Source organism: Anser anser, assembly GCF_964211835.1.
Source record: "Anser anser genome assembly, chromosome: 1".
Classification (NCBI taxonomy): domain Eukaryota; kingdom Metazoa; phylum Chordata; class Aves; order Anseriformes; family Anatidae; genus Anser; species Anser anser.
In genome coordinates, this window is record NC_139720.1 from 47,933,804 (window position 1) to 47,957,337 (window position 23,534).

Here is a 23,534-nt window from a genome sequence, read left to right on the forward strand (position 1 = left end):
GGGCCAGATCCACCTGTTCCAACGTGGGGTCCTCCATGGGCTGCAGCGTTGTTATCTGACCCACTGTGGTCCTCCATGCGCTGCTCAGGGACAGCCTGCATCAGCACGGTCCTCTCCATGGGCTGCACCAGCACCTGGAGCACCTCCTCTCCTCCTTCACTGACCTTGGCGTCTGCGGGGTTGTCTCTGATGTTCTTTCTCTTCTCTCCCAGCTGCTGCAGACTGGTACAGCAGTGTTGTGGTTTGTTTTTTTAAAGCCTTTCTTAAATAGCACAGAGGCACAACCAGAATCACCCATTAGCTCATCTTTGGCCACTGGGGGGTTCCCTTTCCATGCAGGTTGGAACCAGCTCTAACCACGATGGGGCAGCTCCTGAACTCTTCTCAAAGAGGCCACCCCTGCAGCCCCCCTGCTACCAAAACCTTGCCACAAACTGAATACAACGTTAAAATGCAGAACTTTAAATTAAGGCTAAGAGTTTCAGTTTCAAGACAAGAGAGTTCCAGTTTTGAGACAAAAAAATGGCAAATCAAGTTTGTAAAATATTTAATAGAGCAGTTTCCCAGCAGACTCCTGACCAGAATCATAACCAGACTTCTAAAAAGTATATATATTTTTAGATCTGAAAATTTGTCTTTATTTTTTTTTTTTTTTTTACAAAATGGATTCCAGGAAGTTTAAAAGGCAATATCATAGAGGACTTAGGCGCAGAAATCAGGTGTAGTCATTCAAAGCATTCAAGTAGGAATATGGTAATATAAATATTTGAAAAGCATCTTTTATCATAAATGTTCAAAACAAAATGTATAACTCATTCCAAACTAAAAATTGAGCTTTATAGCACATATTTCCCTGAACAGAAAAAATAAGTAACTTTTGAAATATTTCTAAAGGCCTGAAAGCTTTTTCCTTGGTTAGTTACATTAGAAGACTTGCCTTTAATTAAATTACTTCCTTTCCAAATATGGAAAGTATTACATCAGTCCACTGTTAAAACAGACAATGTGTTGCAAATTAATTCTGGTATAATATGTTCCAACAAAGCCTAGTGTATAAAGGTGCTGAGGTGGCTTTGAGTTTAGTAGTCATCTCCTCGGCTGACAACCTCTTTGCATGTTGGGCGCAACAGTATAGTGTGCTCAAACTGTGCTGTGTACGAGCCTTTGATGTCGCATAGGGGAGGATATGGATCCACTATACCTAAGTCGCACAGGTTCTTCAGTGCCATTAGGTATTTGCTCTCTCCCAGGCGATCTAGCCATCTGCGGCAGAAGGCAAGAGTACCAAAGTTTTCATTGATAACATTTAGCAAGTGTTTCGCTCTTGGAAGCCTAGGGGGAAACAAAGAAGAACATGTTTGAGAAGAAAGAGGCATCACCAACAAGCATTCACCACAGAAATAAAAAACACTGATTAAAAAATAGTTCAGGTTCCAAAGTGTGTTAGGACTGCGCAGTCCTGGGATGTTTTTCTACACCAGATAACTCTGTTCACAAAAGAAAATGCATTTTCCTACTGAGAAAAGACATCCTTCAAAACAAGCCTGAATGCTGCCAAGCACACTGGCCAACCATACCAAACAGAGGAAGTTTCATTGTGAACATATCGCCATCTAACTACCCAGGCAAGACGAAACGCAATGACAGGAATTAGTCTCTTAAATATTAAAGGATGTCTTTGTTGTTTTGTTTTTTTAAAGAGAAAAGCAGAATTCCGAGGTGGTTAATATTCTGAACTGATTTGGTAGTAAGCTCAGTGGTTTAAAATTCCCAAATTTTCCTTTTGAAGTCAAATACTTGGTAAGTTTTTCATTCATATTTCTTACAATACATGAATGTCAACATTAGACATTTATAGATAGACTAAGGAATAAACTCGTGTCCAAGTATCAGTGGTTCCTTTTCCAACCACTATGTTCAGTATATTCCCACCCCCTCTTTTTTCATATTATTAGATTGTTCTATGGAGACAGAAGTATCTGGAATAGCATCTCAGCCTGCTATGTTTCTAACCATAACAGTCTTCAGTTCAGAAAATGTCACAGTCCTAGAAATGCTAAAACACGTTTTCAGTGAAAACTGGAAAACAATGTGCCATTTCATTTTATAGCAATATACCAAGCCTGAAATTTAAAAACCACAAAATACCTACACAAACAAAAGAAGTGACCTGAATAGCTCAATATATTCTGGGAACAACACTAAGACAAAGATTATGGCACAAAACCATAATAAAGATTTTTTTTGTCTATACATTTTATATAGACCGATACACCAACAAGGTCTATACATTATTATAATGACCAAAATGCCTGAAGATCAGGCGTCTTCTCCATTTTCAGGTATGATAGAATAGTTCCATGTTGTTCCAGATTTACGATCTGAGCTCAGGTGCTTGTTTCAGAACACATTTCATAACAAGAACATTGCCAACAATACCCTTTGAATCCTTTGAAAGCATTATGAATTAGTGAAGAAACTGTATCTTATCAAATCTGAACCCAAAGAGGGTGGCAACAGTGGCGCAATATACTGAACAGCAGCAACAAAAAAAAAAATCCAACCTTATTGGCACGTGCCCAACATCAAAGTTCTTCATATAATGAGAACACTCCATGTCATCATGAACAACACCTTTTCCTGTGCTACCAAAGGTTTCTATAGCATATACTTCACCCTCCTAAGAAAGCAGAAAAAAAGGAACGTGTTATAATATGAAAATAAGCGACACCAGGCCATTCTGATATAACCATCTCAGTATAACAATCTACGAATACAAGTAATTAAATGCAAATAGACTCAATCACCAAACCAATTTAGAAGAAAAAAATCAATAAGGAGATTTCACATGGTAAATTTACAGACCCCTCCAAATAATCAGCTATTTTTATTAATACCATCTTATTTGTTTCAAGCCATAGGTATCAGCATGTTTCTAGTCACAATTTGTCAAGTCATTGCAGCTAAAATGTTGTTGAAGCATGTACCATAGCTATGAAACTACACTCTGCTGCAAAACATTTGCTGAGTGGGAGCAATTCTCCTTTGCTATTCAGATAGCAGTCCTAAGAAACGTATAGTTTAGACATAGCAAATAGAAGTTGATTACAAAGACTTACTGCACTGAGGAACTTTCTGCCCAATTTCTGCGAGAATTTTCTGGTAGCAGCTGCTAGTATAAACCCTTAACCTGCTCAATTCCATTCCACAAGATGAATTTCTTCAACAAATGAAGGTGATCTACATCTGCAAGGGCATTATCAAAATTCTAGCCAAGAACATGCTGAAATGCCTTTACATAAACTCCTTTATGCCAAGTGCATTCACATATCCTTATTTGCAGGACTGTGAAAGGGACACAAACAGGATAGGGCATCAAACAACTGGATTTTTTTTTTCCCCAATATATCAGACTACTTTGAAAATAAGAAGCCATATGAAAAAGAATAACACAGGCTTCAAATTAAATAAAAACTCTTAAAGATGTCACTGAATACTCAACTGATCTAATAAAAACAAAGACAACCTACTCAAAGTGTCACCAAAAAAAAAAATCACACCCACTTTTTCAGAATAAAGCCTGTCAGAGGCTGTATTCCTCTCTCTCACAAAAAACCTGACTGGGTTGCAGTTTGATACTATACTTAGCACAGTACAGTAAGAGCCTGGCTACGCTCCACATTCTTCACTGGCAAAACTCACTGTCTTTAGTGGTGTCAGACTGTGTCCTAAGTAACCTCCAGAAGCTGAAGAAATTAAAAAACGTCTTCTCCCCAGTGTCTGGATATGCAATTAAAGCAGCCTTAAAGCTCTGAAATCTTTAAGTAAGATTTTCTTAAAGAACACAAGTTTTATATTACTGATATACTGATGACGGATGATGATATGCAAGACCTAGCCATTCATAAAGCCAAAACAAGGAGAGCATGATACAAACAAGGGCTTTTTCCTCCTTGCCTTCCCAGTACTCTTTACCCTTTCTGCACAGTCCTAGAAACAAGATGACAGCTAAAGATAAATTTTTCTGCTCACAACATTAAAAAAAATGATAGAACCTTTGGGTAATGAGAGCAAGCCTATCTCAAAAACCAATGCTGTCCAGCCCATACTTGCTCCTATTTGGCTCTTACAAGTCTTGTTTACTGATAGGCTTACTAGTGATCACTGCTTATCAGAGGTCAGGCTTAGAATTAAATTAAAAGCTTCTTATTGCATTACCAATCTTTTAAATCAGCTTTCTCATCTTGTTAGAACACAAGCTTACATCAAAACAGTGGATAAATCTGAAATTATGCATCTTACTACTGTCTTTTTAATTGGTATAGCTTGCTGCATCGTGTACAATTCCTCTTCCTCGATCCAAAACACCATTCGAACAACACCTTTCACCTAACCTCTCGCGTTAACCAAAATATGCTCAGCTATTTCACATCTGCAAAGAAAAATATACTGGAAGCTTTTCAAGACAGGTATCATATCTAGCTGTATTTGAAAAGTCATCTATACTTACAACACTGCAGAAATATTTCCCACGAATTACCTAGCAAGTGGAAATTGTTATTTTGTCTTTTTTTTACAGAGCAGACAAGGAAAAAGTGAGTGACCAGCAAGTCCAAATATTTTCCGTGCAGCCTCTGGTCCCTTCCGCTCACCCCAGTCCGTGTTCCTGTCCTTATCCCTGCTCCTAAGCGCAACATTCCGACTAACACATACACACAGAAATAAACATGCACAAGTTTCCATAAGCACTAAGGCTGTTCAGATCATTTCTCGGTGTCTATTAAAAAATTAAAAACACAGTCACAAAAGCTATCACTCCATTACAGGAACACTACAAATTTGGAGTTTTCCTCTACAGCTATCAACCACCAGGAACACAAATATGACACATTAGGACCACACAGGAAATACTTATTCTTGAAATGACAGTTGGGAAACTTCACAAAAAAATTTACGAACTCTACTTACCTCCATTCTTGTGGCTTCTCCTCCTTTCACAATGGGCACGGTTTTTCCAGCATGTATCCTGTATGGCCCAATTGAGTGCCCGTTCAAATTACGAATTGGTTTCACTTTTGAAGGAAAATATTAGCATTACAGGCAGCTTCCTAACAAATGCTAAACCCTTCAATGCAATTTGATTTATTAGTCCATATTAAAACTACAGCAGTGCCCCACCATATTGCACAGAAACTAAACACAAAACTATCCATACATCTTGCACAAATTCCAGCCAGGTAAGACTGATTACAGCACAGAAAACTATTATTAAAGACTAGTGACTTCAATAAGAAAAGTTATTAATAAGCCGGACAGAAGGTATCACATTATTTCTATATTTTGAAACAGTTTCTTATCCTTCATCTTATCTACTAAAGATACAGTACTTGGAAGGACAAGCAAAGAACATTCCTTCAAAGTCCAACAAACCCAAGAGAAACATGTATTTATGCAAGTTACGCATACCATGCTTCTAGTAAAGAAGTCTTTTCACTATGATACAAACAAATCGGTGTTTATACAAACATCTATACATAGTAAAGAAAAGAACCTGCCTTGGTATGTTTTGCCATCAATTTCAACTTCGTAGGACTCCATCACTTCTTGTATGGCCTCCCCCACATCACAGAGACGTACGTCTATTCCTGCACACTGGAAATGAAGTACAAATATAAGTGGAAAAATATTTGCAAAGCTCACTGTAAGAGACTCAGTAGACAATTTGCGTAACAATCATACCTTTATTCCAGTATTAGTGGCATCCTTTACAGCTTGTAATAGTCTGTCATATTTTGGATTGAATGTGACTGTAAAAGCACAGTCAATAATACGACCTGAAATCAGAAGTTAATTAGTTTCACAGTTTTTGCATTGAAAAATGTTTTCAAAAATGTAATTCAAATGAAAAACTAACCACTAATATGTGTCCCAAAATCTATTTTGCAAATATCATCGTACTGCAGCACTGTTGGATCTCCAGCGTTGGGAGTGTAGTGGGCAGCACAATTGTTCAGAGAGCACCCAGTAGGAAATGCAAGGCCTGCATTTAAGCCATTTTCCTTTATCAGCTTACGTGAGCAGTCTTCAAGTTTTTCACTAAAGGGCAGAAGAGAAGGAGAAGAAAAAAAAGATGTGTCATTATTTCTTATGGTAACTTCAAATAAATTAAAGCAAGAACAAAACCTCAGAAAAATAGTCTTCATTTGAAATCTTAGAAGTACTTCTATGCTAATTAGAAAGAGACCCTAGACTGGAAAACATAACCACAATCATTACCTTCAACTGTGTTGCTTTTTCTACTCTTTTGTAGAGTAGAAACATCAAGCACTTCACTACTGTTTTTAATCCAAATTGAGAAGATGCATCTCTTATAAGCTACATTTTCCCTGTTCCGGAGTAACACTTATAAAGTTTGCCCAAACTGAATGCGCTACTTTTTTTCCTTAAAGTTACATCTTGGTAACTGTAAAACAACAACAATATAGTCTTCTCATTCATTAAAAAATCAAATTAAAGAAGGTCTGTATATTTATTTAACATTAAGGAATAACTGCAATAAAAATAAAACCTTCCAAGACTAGCATTTGTCCTTGGTTTTTGTCTACTCTCAAGTTTTTGGCCACTGGAAGGCTACAGATGGCTGTCCATCAGTGCATACCCCTACAGTCACTGTGAATGATGCAAACTGCAACTCGCATCAGTGCGGCATATTCTGATTTCATTTAAGAGAGCTATTCACTCAGAGCAGTCTGGAAAAAGAAAAGAGCTTATTTTAATAGGCAAGTCCCCACAGCCTTAAGTATTCTAGGAAGAAAAGTCATGTTTTGAGAAAATTATTGCTTATAACTAAAACAGTCAAACTACGTACTCAACATGACAGATTTGTTTCAGCCAGAGTACTGATTACTAAGGCAGCTGTCTGTCTTTCGCTTTCCCTGATGGCACATTATTTCCTTCCGCTACCCCTCACAGAGTTATCTTGGGGCTCAGCTCTGATAAGCTTTCTTACTATCTTTCCTGTGAGCACAGTCCTCTGCTGTATCAGGCTGAAAGCACCTGTATTTGGAAGCTAAACCGTCCTGGATTTGTGTAATACTCAGACAGAAGACATTCATTCCAGATAAACTGAATGATAGAGAAAGGAATAGTTGGAAGAGTCAAGAGAATCCATCCAGGCATATTATTTCTTTAAGCTTTACCTTAACCAAACTCATGTGTATTTTAACCAATTTGTTCCATTATTTTTTACCAACTGACAATAACACAAGTAGTGTTTCTGTGTTCCTCCAGAAACATTAGTCAGGGAAGATGAAATATAGATGAAATCCCCCTGCCCTGGACTGCACGTATACCTGTGCAGTTTCTTTACCTCTTCCCCAACACCTAGCCACAGACTGCACTTGGGCAATGCTTATCCAGATAACATTTCACTTAAAATTCTGGCAAAATGAGAAAAGCTACCGCTATCGCTGCATCTCTACACTGCTGCAGAACTTGCATGCACGAGTAGCAAGGGCAGAGAACAGTAAAATCAAGCTCAAAGTAACTGAGCATAAATGAAACCTGTTTGGCATTCAGTAAGATCTCAGGCCCTGTAAAGCTGCATAAGCTATGAACCTGCTATAAGAGGAAACTTGAAATAACCAGGGATACTGTTTGCATACTTCAAACCGAAACGTCTACAACACTCATGACGCAGTCAATTAAGCACAAAAAATTGAAACTAAATCCCTCCCCACGATGGAGAAAGAAGAAAAATCAGTAGCAGAAGTCTTTGAGAAGATCTATGTCCTCACCAGATTTCTATCATCGTCATTCCAGGTTTTATCCAGCTCATAACGTATTTCCTCACTTGTCTGTGTGCCTCTGCAGCCTCCCGAAAATCATTCCAGATTTCCTCACTGGCTTGGTCTAGTGCTTTCTTTTCTTCACTGGTTATTCTCCAAGCTGCAGTTCGCCTTCAAAATAAAGCATGTCATGAAAAGTTATTGCAACTATAACCACAGTAGAAGTTATAATTTCTGTCTAAACTGCAAAGTGTTTATTAACCAGTCAGGCCTACATTCTAGCTCAATAGAAGACATCACCATTTATACATTTTTCAGAATAAAGGAAGCCTATAAAAATTAATCAGCACCATATACTGGCACCTGTGAAAGGTATTAACCCTGCAGCCAGAAAGATTAATTATATATACATGTAAGTTTAACTCAGTTATACCGTGAACCAAATTACTCCCTTTTCATTTTTGAAAGCCTTACCTTCCAACCTTCCCCAAACCAGTATTTTTGAACGATGCATGCTGCTCTTCAAGGAGACGGAACAGGCCTATAAAATTCATACCAACACGCTCAATTGTACCTTGAGTTTAGCAGTACAACTCACTGCAACACGCTCCGCTCAGGCAAGAGGTTTCTTACTTGAATGATTTTGCTTTCATTCTAGCAGTGCTCGGAGAAGAATCTTGGCACAGAAGCTACTTGCCCAGAAACTGTCACGGACGCAGACAATAAGCTCCTTCAAAATTTAAAAGCCTGCAGTTTCAGCAATATTTTTGCCCAAGCTCAGAATATTTATGTAACTATACTTCATGCAGTGCATAGTAACGGTGACACCTGCCAGGAAGCTACTTTCTGGATTTGCTGGACTGTGAATTAACATTTGTTACGGGAAAATACCATTATCCTGGAACTTGGTCTCTTTGATAGGTTCACAGAACAAATACAAGAATAATTTTTAACACAACACTAAATATAAGATTAGTTCTGAGTATTTTTTTTTATTCTGCAAGAGACCATACAATTACAGTTCCAAGAGGAAAAAATAAAGTAATTTAAGCACTCTACCAGCTGTCAGAACCTAATTAAAGGACTACTTCTCTGACTATGAAATAGAGATAACCTTCAAATAGTGAAGCTGAAGCCCTGTAATGACAAAGAAAACCCTAACGATGACTCAAAGACCTTTGTACACCTTTTGCAGGAAGAGTACTACTAAAAACAATAAGCATCTGCACATCCTCGTAGGTAAGTCATAAAGGAAAAGCAATGAAGGACAAGATAGGCCAAAGATGCTGAACTATGCGAAAGCTTCTGAAATGTGAAATCAACTTTTACCTTTATATGAAGTGGGCTGATTCCAAGCAATTGAATATGCAGAGTTAAAGGATTACTTTTTGAAACCCAGAAGTGTAGCAACTTATCTGTTTCACAGATATTTAATTCAGCTCCACTGTCAGAGTTTTCTTCACAGCCAAAGAACAGGTAAGAGTGAGCAAAGAGACTCAAAGAGTTACAGTAAATGGGGTTGTATCAGCCTGGCAGCCAGTCACGAGTGGGGTTCCTCCACAGAGCTCCATTTCAGGGCCAGCTCTCTGCTGTGTTCTCATCAATGACTTACATGCAAGACTAAGCAAGTCTGTGGATGACAGTAAATTGGGAGGAGCTGCTGACTCCTTTCAGGGCAGAGGCCACAGAGAGATCTCAACAAATTTGAGGGCTGGGTGATCACCAACTACATGAAGTTTAACTAGAGCAAGTGCTGGATTATGCACCTGGGAAGGGGCAACCCTGGATATACATACATAGGGGGGGATGAGAGGCTGGAGAGCAGCCCCACGGACTGCACTGACATTTGTGGAGTTCAAGAAGCATTTGGACAATGCTCTCAGACACATGGTCTGCTTTTTGGGTGGTCCTGTGTGGAGCCAGGAGTTGGACTCGATGGTCCTTGTGGGTCCCTTCCAACTCAGGATGTTCTGTGATTCTGTGACTATGCCCTGCAATTTTGCTGCATTTTAAATGGAGTATTTATATGGTATTACAAGGCCTGCAATTCTAAGGAAGAGTTATAAACAAAGAAGGACGATAGGCTCTTCCACAAATTTCTTCTTATTCTGAGCAGAGAATCCAAATATTTTGAGACACTTTTGCTTGTCTCCCTTAAACTTCCTGCTCCTTTTCAGATAAAGCAAGAGCAGCGCAAGGGGAGAAATTCCACGGTCACTGTTCTGAGCAGTCTTCTTGCTCAAGCGAGCACCGCAAGTATTGCTCTTAACTCACAGAACTTGCCTTAAAACTGATAAATTCCACCAAAACAAGCAACAGGCTGCAACACCTAAGTCTGCTCGCTGCTCTTCGAAACTGGGCTACAGCCAGCACACTAGTCATGTCACACGAGATAGAAAAGGCACACTGCAGACAAATGATAGGGAGATGGACCCAAGGGTCCTTTCCAGCTGCCCCAGATTCCAGCAGGGAACACCCTCCGGTGGCAAGAGCTTGCTGCCAGCCTGGGCAGCTGCTCTGCCAACAGTCGTGGCCTTCAGTGCAAACTCCAGCAAACTGGCAGGAAACCGTTCTCACCCTATCATACTCCATTTCAGTGGACAGTCACTTTGTGTGAGACAACTAGGGGACAAAGTAACCTTTGCAGTTACAAGTATTTTATCAGACCCAACGTATTTTGCTGCCAAACTGCCACTGGGAGCTTAGGAAAGGAGGCTACTAGAAATCCTGCTCGGGCCGAAGCACTTCAGGACATGCGAAGGTGATAGGAAAGCATAAAACAACAAATAAAGATCAGTTGAACAGACAAAGGTCTCACATCAAATATCCCAACAGCTAACAGGTACAGGAGTAGATAACAAGCTTTTCTGAGGAGTTTCCTAATGTGCTGGCTACCACATAAATCAGCTTAAGAAGTTCACCTCCTGCTCCAAGCTGTTCCTACCTTTCACTCTAGTTCAGTCCCCAGTTTTCACTAGTACAACTTTTTATAGGATTGTGCTGTAAAGCAGATTTTAGTGATCAAAGATACTAATCCTACAAAAGGATTCCCCCAAATGATTTTAACCCAGATAATAGCATATAGACAGAAACAAACAAGGAGGGACAAGAATTTCTTATACCAGCTTTACCAAATCATGAAAAACTGCTTACAGCTTTCCTGCCCTTCATGTAGTCATTTCAATTCAGGCATCTTTAACAAAAATGCAAGCCTTCAAATAGAACTCAATATCTGAGATATAAAAACATCAAAGCTCTTCGTCTGTTGCCTATATAAAAATTGATTCTCTGCTACTGTTTCCCCTGAAAATTGAACGATACCCATTTTTAGTTCAACTTCCCGCACAAAATCCAGAATTCTAGGTTGATGAGGTAACTTCAGGAAGTACGTGACATGAAGAGTTAAGAGTAGAAGTACAGACCTTTTTTGAAATCAAAGACAAAACCTGGCTGACCTCAGCATGAATAGCAGAAGCGGCACAAAGATGCCACACCAATATAAAAAAAATATTATTCAGAATGGGAAATATTTTAGTGCTTATGTCAGCCACTAATTTAAGTAACTGCTTATGCTAGGAAATGCTGAAGTAGCACCGTTAAGATTTTAATATTTACATTAGGAATGAAACTAAGCACATTTAAGCAAATTATATAAAGAACCTAATTCAGGTTCCTTAGAAGAATATATTCTTCTTTCACTCTCAGAAAAAGAACGTTTTCAGTACAGAAAAGATGCTCTACTTATATCCTGCTAGAAAAGCTTCTTTCAAATGAACAGTAGCCAACCCAGAGCTAAACATGTAATCTTCAATAGCTGGCTAAGTAACCGAGGTGTCAAAATCGTATGTCGTTTGTTAAAGAGCTATGAACATGCTTGCAATGTTTATAATCCAATTTCCATAAGTACTTACACGATGCCCTTCTGAATGTGACATATGCACACACAGACAAACACTCGACTCTTAGGCATGAAAGAGTCATTCCTGGATCAGCCCTTCAGGACTATCCTGTGAAAGCCCTATCATCAGCACGCGAATACCGCGCATACAAAGGCAGTCATTTATAAATAAATATGAACATACCCTGTGATCAAATTGGAGTCATTAGAGAGAAGAAAAGGCTTCCTCAAAAAGATGTTTTAATTTCTTGAAAGTGAAGCCATATAATCTGTGAGTACCTGAACACAATTTATAGGATGTACTGGACTCTGAACTACATTGCATACTCTCTATAAAAAAATGGGCAATGGCTTTAAATAACTGTTTCAAATTACTTTTTGAAAAAAACACTCATTGAAAAATAACATTTGTATTTTGGAAAGCATTGTTTAATTACTGCCCTCCCATTTGTACTTGCATTTCCAGAGTTTTGATCCGAAGTCTCCTAGGAAGTTTGTAAAATCTTATTTGGTGTTTTCATTCAGATTTTCATGCATTTCAAGCTGATTGCCTTCCCCCACCCTCCATACAAATAAAAAATGACCTTCCACAACACTTTCCATAGGAAAAGTCAGGAAGCTTGCTCAAGCTGCTTTGTATATTCTATTTCCTAACAAAGCATAAGGCAACAGTAGCACCCTGTTAAAATTTAAGGATGCAGATCTCCATTCCAGTACACTACTAGAAGGTATTGCTTGTTTAGCAAAACTGCACATTATTCCCGTGCCACTATGAAATGTAAAAGACAGGGCAGGTTATAATACCTACGTATTCATACAAAGACAAGCAGTGCAGAAAATGCCACTTAGGCTTTTAAATTCAACTCTCACTAAACTTTCTCCTACTCCGTGACTGACATGTCTCTACAGAGAAAAAAAAACAACAGTGGACAAACTTACTAGGCTACCTTTTCCTCTTTAGTTTAGCCACAGATCCAGTTTGGGACTACAATTATTAGTTTTCACTATCTCAATCAAACAGCCAGATGAAAACTTAGGACAAACTATTTGTTATAAATCATCTTCTCCTTCGCTCATTCCAATAGTTTCAGTGAAAAATATTTTTACATTTTAAGAACATTTTTCCCCCTCCCATTTTTGAAAATAAAGTGTAAGAGGTCTATACATGGAGGAAACAATTATAAGGAATAAATTATATTAATGACAAAATGCTAATTAGCGACATAAGAATAGAAGTCCGCAGGGGAACAGTGAACTGACAGCATGCAAATTCACTGCTGTGTATCTGTTACCACCTTTAAGAGCTTAAAAATGGAAGCTATAGAGGCCAAGGAAATGACTACAGGGCACCACATACAGATCTTCCCTCTTTGTAGCGCACAGCAAAGACAAGAGAGTTCTACACATGAGAGGGATGAGTGTAGGAACTACTTTCAGCTGCCTGTTTGTGCAAACCAGAGCTGGAAATGCATATGAAAAACAGCCGTTTGAAAAGTGTTTTTACTGATCATCCCACAACCATTGAAACTCCCTTCTACACCAAACCTAAAGTTAGCAATTTGATGTGTGGAAAGCAAGACTAATAATAATAAAAACAATAAATTAAAAAAAAACCAAACAACTCAGTAAAAGTTCACAACTAGGAAGAAAACTATTAAGCGTTGGAGTACTTAGACATCCATACAGATGATCTGGTGGTTTTATAAAAAGGAGTATTTTGTTACATTCCTTTTATTTCTTTAACATGATGTGGAACACTTCATTTTTATTTATTTCAAATAGCCACAAAACATGTCCCATAAATTCATTTAATCAGGGGAAAAAAAAGGAAAACTGGTAGGAAGAATCCTGTTAACTAGGGACTTGACTTTGAGTTGGATCAAATCATTGAAACAAGACTTCCTTCTTAAGCACTGACTTACAAAGCAAAAAAACCCATAAAGTTTATTTTTTGTTTATAGCTATTAATATAAATTAATTTCATTAATTCTAACAATATAAGAGTATTTTCCTGGCAGTTTATCGCCTGACACATCACTTAGTACCTGCCAAGAGTCCATCTTTATTATTCACTTTTCCTGAATCCCCCAGGATTGGGAGCATTATTTAGCTAAAAAAAAAAATCAAAAAAATTTAGCCATTCTCCTAGTCAGTTAACAACAGATTTATTCACACTCCACAACTGCCACCTAAGACCCTCTATACAGTTTCTTCTCCCTCTGGAGTTCTCCCTTTTATTTCTTCAATAACAGGGGAGAGGGGGAAAAAAGAAATGAAGAAAAAAAACTAAGCATATCTGTCATACTAGGGATAGACTAGAAAGATGCAGTTATTTTATGATCAAAAGCTCTCTCCAACCTCTACCCTTAGAAAAGTCTCTTGCAAAACTATTTGTGTTCAGAAACTTTCACCTGAAGCCTTTGCTACTGGTGAAAAGAGTTAATATACTATGAAGAAAAGCAGTTAAAATCATATTCTACAGTTCAGTTAGTACTTTTGACTCTACAAGAAAACAAACTACAGGAGTTACTAAAATATGAACTTATTTCTGGCACGCAATGTGAGAAACTCTCCCCCAAAAGTGCTGCATAACTATCTCTCATCTAGCTAAGTTTCAAACCTTCTCACAACTCTACTTTATACTACATTTTTCTTGCAAGCTGTCTACAGACATCCTGTTGGTCCCCTGGTCTTAAGGTTCCCTGCTTCATGGCAATTCTGCTCATAAAGGCCCTACTTCAATTAAAAGGGCAGGGATGGAAGAACTTTCTGGTCTGAAGACCTCCATTCTATAAGTTGTTAGATGATCCAATTAAAAAAAAAAAAAGGCACATTACAACTCAATTTTAAATTTGTTCATTTAGTTCCACGTTAAACGTTTGCAATTCAGCACATCTAGATGACAGTATTTACTTTTTACACTTAAAGTACTCACCCATCTTGCGTTGGTGGATATTCACATTCTTCTCCCTTTGGGTATACGTTGCTGGGAAATAGCTCACATATTGGAATAGAAGGTGGATCCGTCTGGACCTTAGCTGTTGAGTACAATTTTTAGAAGTTTTACACACAGTACACTGGAAAGCCTAAGTATCTTATTTCAACCTTGAAAGTTAAAAAACACGAGTTATTTAAGATCTCCTTTCTAGAATTTGGGCTTCTACCCAGAAGACATCCCATTACAATGCCCTCATATGACTTTATTTAGCCAATGCTCAAGGTGGCATTCAGGAATATCAGAAAGAAGAGAACTCAGCCAAACAGTCTACAGACCCAAACCACATCCCAAAATTTGTTTCACTGTCAAGCACAGCACTTACACAGGCTTAACCAAAAATTTATGCAAAGTCTATATTTATTTTTGTGCTTGATACCTACGTCCTTTCTTCTTTTTCTTCTTCTTCTTCTTTTTCCCTGTTGCTCCATCTCCTTCACCCTCTCCATCTACAGAGAAACAAAGTGATGAACATCAAACAGCTTTAAAGAACCAAACAATTTTGAATGGCATGCAAAATCATCTCGGAAGTCTGGAAACATTTATTTCACAGATAAATTTAACAGATTAAAAATATCTGGAAGCTGCCACCAAACCATTAGCATTTTCAGTCCCTACACTAAGCACAAATGTAAGAAAATACTTCCAAAAGTTGACGACTTGAACATACCGCCAATCATGGGAAGAGTTCTTGAAGTCTTACTTCAAATACTGCTATTCTCAATTCACCCAAAAAGATGTCTGGGGTGGGGAGGGCATCAGAGAGAACTATTTTAGACACAACAGCTAACAACGAGCTAGGGACCAACGCTTCAAACACATCTTCTGATGCTTCAGCTAAAGGAACTTAGTGTACAACAAAACAAAAAAGCAGTAACAAGTACAGATGACAACTCCTGGGTCAGAAAGAATTCAGTCTTGAGATAACAGGAAAAGTCACAACCAGCACCGAGCTGAAGGCACTGATTGTGCATGCAAGCACCAAGACTCAGTCAAAACATATCACATTCGCATTTGGGAGTTAACAATGACCCTGCGGACCTCACATTTGCTACATCTGATGCTTAGTTACTTCATACACGAGGAAGTACTTATCTAACGTGATGGTATCTAACTAAACATTCTGGACCTACCCACAAGTTTATTCCAAAACGGTTAAGTGGTAGTCATTGACATTGAGAACATTTACTTTTATTTAAAGGGAAAAGTAAAATTGAAAGACCTTCTGGAGTCAATCAATTCAAAATGTTACTATTTTTAATGCACTTATACAGAAACTTGCATTTGCTCGTTTATTAAAAAACAAAACTGACCAGCTGTCCCAGTCACTAGATGTCAAGCCTCTCGTGATAGTCAGTGTCACCCAAATATTTATGTGGTAGTGACTGCTGTAATCCTGCAGATGGGGAAAGTCTCAAAAAACGTGTCTACCCTCAGCCTATTTTATCATCAAATAATTTTTTTTTTACTTTGAAAGTTAAAAAAAATTGAAAGCATGAATACTTTATGACTACAACGCAGTCCAGCCTAACAGATTCTCCATTAAGCAGTATTTCATATGCAGCTGACAATACTTAACAGTGCATATGTTATTTGTTTATAATGTGGTACATTTGCCACATTTCTTTCGACCTTGAGCTGTGCTCAAACCAAGAAACGAATTAGATGCGACTCTAGTTTAATCAGTGAATTTTTTTTTTTTTGATCCTCAGGCCTAAACTGCACAAACAAAATAAAACATTTCTTTCTTAAATGTTATCACTGTTGCTGTTTGCTTATCATGGCTTTTTCATACACCACTGCACATGAATCTGTTATTTGCAAGCAAAACTGACTGGGCCTATGCTTTCACGTCCTTGAAGATTGCTGCAGAATAACTGTGCTGCCAGAAACATAACTACCGCATCTGACTAATACCCTGTTTGTCTTCAGGTTGTTTAGCTGGTATTGAAAAAAAAATCTTCACCAGAAAAGCAATTTAAGATCATTGTGAAACTGAAGCCCATCCTTATGCTATTGTGGTATAGATATTTAATAACCTACTCTACCACTATGCATAAATGTTATCTATTCACTGCAACAGAAATCTGAAAAGCACTTCCTAATTGCTCACAGATTTCAAAAAGCACATAGGCTTATTTCTGAGGCCACTCAGTTACGGATTTTTTTTCTTTTAAAGAGGGTGTTATTTTATTGGTTTTGGTCTAATGTCTTCAGGAACACCTCTACAACTACGCTATTACTACAACTACACTATTAAGATGTCAAGTTGTGATTACCAGTACATGCAAGAACATGCAGTTGTCTTCAAAAAAAAAAAAGAGGGGGGGGAGCATTTTTCCCCCCCTTAAGAAATATTGTTCTTTCTCTAAAAATATATCCAAGTCTCATATGTGAAAAATAGGAAATTATTATTTCAGTGATAGCATCACTTTATATTTGCAGTTTTTAAATACTTTCTAATACTGTAATACTAATTGATAATACTGTAGAAAGCATAAAGAAATTAGTATCATTTGTTGAAAGAACATTAGTATTGTTACAGCTACATCTCAGGGAAATATTGTTATTAGTAGATGAAATACAACCTAAGAATTCTTTTCATTGGATGAAATTTTCACTATCTTCCTCAATACTGCCTACTTTAGTATTATAGCAAAGCACGTATCGTATTATCTTTCAATTCTGTAACCTGAAATATGGCATGAAAGAAATAATCCATCAGAACATTCTTCTCAGCAAAATTAGTTATATAAAATTGAACACTATATATAGTTTAATATGTTCAGAATATTCAAAATTTTATGAATGCCAACACTTACTTCTCTCAAAAAAAGTTTCTGCACCTGCTTTATTCAGTTAAACTCTGGAATGCTGAATCCCACCAACAATCTACTAATTAGATTTCTGAGCATGATATGGAACATTTTAGGGTGCTGAGACAACTTTTAATGCTGATCCACAAGAAGGAAACTAAATGAATAACTCGAGAAATGTATTTTCTTAAAAGTCCATTTCTATTTAACACCACCCATCAAAATGAAGAAAATACAGCATTTTTTATTATCTGATATTCCCACAGCCACGTGCATCCAGCCTGGATTTCAATATCAGACACTTCAGTTATTTGTTTAGAACATCACCAGTGTAGCACTGGCAACACGCAAGGTGTATGCCTTGCCTGTGCATTAATCTCTCCCCAGTTCAGTCCTAATGAAAAAAATCGGGATTACGGACCATGTGTGAAGTCACTGGTAAAGACATTAAAGTGCTCCCTTACAATTTTCTGTTTTTTGTTCTAAACCAAGAATAAGAGAGATAATTTTGGAACATAACTTTATGTTGCCCATGGTGATGCAAATAAGAGCAATTTATAGTTTGCCTTATCTTAATATTTCTCTGTGATAATAAGATCCTTGAAAACAAGATGCTTTAACAACGCTTGTGATCACTTACACGTATATTGTGATCACTTAAACATACATGCATGCATGGCAGCTAAATTGTTGCAAGAAAATTAAGAAGTGTATATATAGCTGCACCTCATTTTTCCCAAACAAAAACACAGACCTCTGTAGATTTGTTAAAATGGAAGTCCAGGAAAAGGCTGAAACTGGAAGCGTCACATGAAAAAAAAAGTTACACTTGCCTTCATCATCATCATCTTTGTCTTTGTCCTCCAGTGTTTGCTTATCCAATTGTTTTGCTACATCATCGAGGGCACCTTCCACTTCTTTATCCGTTTCTTGTCCTGTTTGTAAAATTAAAATATGGCTTATGGTACAATTACAGCTCTATGTCAGAAGGCAATAGTCCCCAAATATTTTCCAGAATTCTGTGCTGTACTCATCCTATGGATACCCTATGGATACCAGGACGTAGCAACTTATTTTTTTAAAGCAGATCCAGCGTGTAAGATCGCAGGGCCTGACAAGGACTGTTACTGAAACTCGTGCATGAAGGGCACCTTACCCAAACACTTCTTACTTTTTCCTGCCAGAGCTTAACGCTTGCCCCAGCCTGCTTTTGCGAGATAAAACGGGCGTGAGGCTTACAAACGCCCGACCACGGCGACCTGCCGGCCTGCTAACACAACCCCGGGCCGCGGCTCCCTCACCCGGAGTCGCCGCAGCTCGCGGCGAGCCGGGAGGGCGAGGCAGAGGGCAGCGGGGCTCCCCCCTCCGCCGGCACCTGCCCTGGCCCTGCGGCTCCCCCTCGGCTCACACCGGGCCGGTGCCCCCCCGACCCCCGCCCGCCGCCGCCGCCCCGTGCGAGGCCGCCAGCCGGGGCTCCGCGCGCCGCCCCCTACCCGCGGGCCCCGCTCTGCCCTTCTTCTTCTTCTTGCGCTTCTTCCTGGCGCCATCCTCCGCGCCGAGCCCCGCCGCGCCGCCCTCCGCGCCCTCCTTGTCGTCGGGCTCCGGCGGCAGCTCGCCGTTGAGGTGCTTCTCCGCCTCGGCCGCCTGCCCCACGGCCGCCATCTCGCCGCGGCCGCACCGCCTCCCGCACACGCTGCGAGCGCCCAGCGGCGGGGCCGGGCCTCCGCTCTATGGCGGGCGCGGCGCACGCCGGGAAGGCTGGGGGCCTGCGCCGGGAGGAAGAGGAGGAGGAGGAGGCGGCGGCCTGCACGTGCTCTTCCTCCTCCTCTTCCTCCTCATCTTCTTCCTCCCCGCGCACCGCCCTCGGTTCCTCCGGCGTGAGGCAGCCGCGGGCGGCCCCATGGGTCTGGGGGACCGCGGGCCCGCAGGGCCCCTCTTGGCCTCCCGGCCTTCCCGGGGGGGCTGCAGTTAAATCCGCGGGGGGCGCGAGGTGTGTGCACATAACTGGGTTTGGTTCGGGAGTGGAGTTAGGTGACGAGCCGGCTGCTGCCGGGAGGGAAGGTTCCAGAAGCGCAGCCTGAGAGCCAGCAGCAGAGCGTTACCCGGTCCCCCTCGGCACGTATCTCCTCGGGAAATGCAATAAAAAAAAGGAAAACTAAAGCGCTGAAAGCAGGGCTGGCCTTCTTCAATAGGAACATCTGCAGCGAGAGGTTTTACAGTGTTTATAGACACTATGCGCGAAAAAGTCCAAACATACTAACTATGCCACATGAGAGGGAACTTGCACGGAAAATAAAAATAAATAAATAAAAATAAAATAAATAAATAAATAAACTTGTTCCAAATCCCATGGATCAAAACAAGGAAAGTTCAAATACACAGTAAAGGGCACTGCTTTGACCCATATCCAGCAGGACCTAAGATGCTATAAAACCAAGGAAAAATACCCATGTTACCAGCATTCACTAACGGCTCATTAAATCAGCATAATTCCTAAACTTCTGACAGGTTTTCTACTGATACAACCACTCTCGCCAAAAATACAGTTCTTTTTTCTTCCTTAACTAGTATATTTTAACAACTGTTGCTTTAGCTGTATTTATAGTGGGTAGTATAACATAGTGTCACGATAATTTATAACACATAAAGGTCATAAATGAGCCTTATCCTGCACAGATGGGGTTTAAAAGGCTTTTGCATCCAGGTCTGTGCTTGGGAATAGCGGTAGTGCCTTGCTGAGGCACAAATTCTCCCCCCTCGGCCTCACTGTGACCGGCTGTTTGCCTCCACATTTCCCTCACTGCTTCCAAAGCAAAAGCTCCAGTGCTGACCAGAGGAGCTCCATCCTGGGCTGTGCAGGGGTCACAGCAGCATGTTCTCTGCTGCTTTTGCTTGTGAGAGCACTCAAATGTGGATGCATGCAGCTGGGCACAGGGAGTTACTTAAAAGTTAGATATCTAACACTTTGCTGCCGTTTTGCTGTTCTGTTGTCCAGTCAGATTTAACGTGGCCTGAGGCTGACGAAGAGAGCCATCGAGGCTTGGATTGGGTATTAGGAAAAGGCTCTTCACCGAGAGGGTTGAAACAGTCTCATATGTACCAGGCTGTTCCTCTTACCGCTTGCTATATCCCCTTTGGTGCTCCTGTCAGCTGGAAAGAGAGAATAGTCTGTGTCCCTGCTCCGTTTGCTCTGGTACTTGCCAAAACAGAAGGGTCACCAGGCCATGGATTTTGTTGATTATAGAACTGAAGTCACAGATAAAAGTGGTCACAAAGTCTACAGAATCCCAGGGAATTCAGCAGAATGCTGACCAGAGGTAGATAAAGGTAAAATACAGCAGGTGTGAGCACGTCTCACGCAAAAGCTATAGACGTGATGTCCGGAAGTAAGGACATCAGAGGAAAAAGGTTCATTAAAGCCCTGGGGCAACAAGCACAACATTTTTTTTAGTGTGATCAGCTGAATTGATGGAGCCAGGTTTCCCAGGGGGTTGTTTCACTCCTCCCCAGAACGACTCCAGCACCGTTCATAATCACTGCGGTACCCCAGCGGAGCGAGGGATGGCTTGTGCTGTAGTCATGCGGGTGCAGTTGGCTGCTGGCTGCAGAGTTTGTGTGAGCGGCAGGATTCGTGGTGTCCCTCTGCAGCTCGACTGCATACACCGAGCGCTGTGGCTGGACCCAGGAGCACTCCACTGTGTGCATTAGGCCTGCAGAGAAGAGGGCATGTCGGACGGAGCAAAGTAAAACACCTTTCAGGCTACGCTGCGTCCAGTCCCAGAGTTAGCGCTGTGCTCTCTGTACCAGAGAGTACAGATAGCCAGCAGGATGATTGCACAACAACCAATGTGCAAAAATGGGAATGCTGTATGAAAAAAAAACAATTTGAAGTTGGACTGGCTGCATTAACAAAGTGAGCATTAGCAAGGACAGACTGACAACTGAACAACATATTCGCCACCTGGCTGCTCCTAAGAGAACCTGGTCTCTTAGAAGCCAGGGAAGAGCACCATATCTTGTAGCATGCCCTTACCACTTCAGAAATTTTTCTGCTTCCATTACTGCCAGTCAGCTGATCCTAGCACTTAATATGCTTTATATTAATGAATGCTACATTTTCCAGTTTCATTCTATACCAGCCAGCATGATAGGAAGACAGTATCAGACATGTGGTAGGCCAGAGGAGGTGCATGGAAACTAATTTTGGTTGGAGAAAGATGCTGATTTTTTTTTTTTGGTTTTGTTTTGTTTTCTCACAGTAGCTATTCATTTTTATTTTATTTTTATTTTTTAGCCAGGCAGGCAGGCAGTGGCTGGGGAATCAAGGGAAGGGCTGAGTGCAGTCCAAAACCTGTGGTAACTAAGCAGCAGGAGTTGAAACACTGTCCTGAACGGCAACACAGAGGCTCACCTCCTATTCCTTTTCTGCCAGGGAAGCAGCTCCCATTGCACCATTTTCCTAGCAAAAGAAGTTATGATCTTCAGGAAAAGGCTTCTTTCGGAGTACGTTATGTGTTCCTTTGTTGTTTATTTGTTATTGTTGTTGTTGTTGTTTCCACGCTGTAGTATGTGTGTGTCAAGAAATGGCATGGAATAGAGTGGGGGAGTTGGTTGTCTCTGACAGCTGCAGGTTCATCCTGGAAGGAGAGGGAGGCAGGAGGATTTAGGCAGTAAGTGGCCTGCATCAATCCCGAGAAGAGCTGGAACATAGGGAAGTGATGTTTGTTTTTCTGTTTGTATTTCTGGGGCTACAGCCATTATTTATGTGTTTACAACACTTTAATACTCTTCTTCCTAGCTTAGGGCGAAAACTCGTAGCCCTTACTCAACTCTAAAAATGCACTGAAGTCAATGGGACAATCTTTCTGACTCAGGGTTTAATATCAGGCCTAAAGGCTGGATGAAAGCAAAGAAAAATGTTTCTTGAATGAGAGCAAAAAACCTTGTAAACTCTAGAAGGCAAACTACTCCCTCCTCACCAGTTGCTGAAGGCAGTTGTACTTCCTCTGCCGTCATTCGTAGCATTTACTGTGGGAATGACAGCTGTCACCAGTGTTTTCCTTAGCACGAGCAGGATAAAGGGCATCCTTACTCCTGAAACCACTCCTTCTCTAAAAACCTAGATGAAGTATCTCAATCAAAGTTAAATGTGGCAAAAGCAGATGAGTAATTCCCATTTAACGCTGTTTGCTGCGGAGTTCTTTTGCATCCCATGGTGATTTCCATTTTTTCCATCAGTTTGATTACCGCCTTTTTTTCCATCAGTTTGATTACAGTCTGTCAGCCATAATCCAAACATCCTGGCATGCATCAGATAGCGTCACAACATCAATGTCCTTCAGAGGACAGCTTTTCAAAGGATGCAATGAGTGCTTCTGAAAAGAAGCAAATTTAATCTGCCTTACTCCTTAGAGCTACCTTGAGAATCACAGACTCTTGTTTGTGCACTCAGACCGTGACATAGCAAATGCTCTTCAGTTTGCATGAATAGATGTATGCCGTGAAATACAAAAATAAGTCAGTTTATTGCCTCCTCTGAAGCTCGGTTTTTAAAATTGCCAGTAAGTGACAAGTTTCACATGAACAGAACAATCTGTTGCCTGGACCTGTGCTTGCAAAAGATTTATTACATTTCTGTGACAAGGAGCTATTGCATTAGGCATGTAGACAGACCTGTGTTAGGTTGTGCTACGGTGGGGGATGCCCCAGCAGCAGATCTCTGTGCAGTTTTGGTAGAGGGTGGGAGGTTGCACAGAGTAAGAGGTCACTGCGGTGGTATCTTTGAAATCCATTTTTTATATTTATGGTAGAGTCATAAAAAACCTTTTTTGAATAAAAGCATATTTGATGACAGTCACTGGGTCATACCTCCAGATGAAACAGTCTTCTTTTTCAGATAACAAATTAACTGAGACATTATCTACCATATGAAGTAACAGTAGGCCATATCTCATGAAGACACTAGTTTGGAGTGGTATGAACCTAAATAAGCAAAAACTGATACTTAGTTCTTCAGTTTTGTAATCAGCTTCATATAA

General features: G+C 40.1%; 1 protein-coding gene and 1 long non-coding RNA gene across 8 annotated transcripts in view; one reads left to right on the forward strand and one right to left on the reverse strand.

Annotated features, from left to right (window-relative positions):
• Positions 1 to 530: 530 nt before the first annotated feature.
• METAP2 (methionyl aminopeptidase 2) lies at positions 531 to 19,337 on the reverse strand. The gene is made up of 11 exons (XM_083806913.1): positions 18,990 to 19,337; positions 18,330 to 18,431; positions 15,064 to 15,129; positions 14,621 to 14,723; positions 7,797 to 7,958; positions 5,915 to 6,096; positions 5,740 to 5,834; positions 5,556 to 5,652; positions 4,969 to 5,072; positions 2,565 to 2,680; positions 531 to 1,332 (listed from the first exon to the last, which is right to left on the reverse strand). The coding sequence occupies exons 1-11, from the start codon at positions 19,156 to 19,158 to the stop codon at positions 1,080 to 1,082; spliced, it is 1,449 nt and encodes a 482-aa protein (XP_083663039.1). The 5' UTR covers positions 19,159 to 19,337; the 3' UTR covers positions 531 to 1,079.
• A 269-nt stretch (positions 19,338 to 19,606) lies between these two features.
• Positions 19,607 to 23,534, forward strand: part of LOC310884752 — a 47,955-nt gene continuing 44,027 nt past the window's right edge. For all 7 annotated transcript variants that reach the window (XR_014574373.1, XR_014574374.1, XR_014574375.1 and 4 more), the window contains exon 1: positions 19,607 to 21,999. This is a non-coding gene — a long non-coding RNA (uncharacterized lncRNA). The remainder of the gene's footprint in view (positions 22,000 to 23,534) is intronic.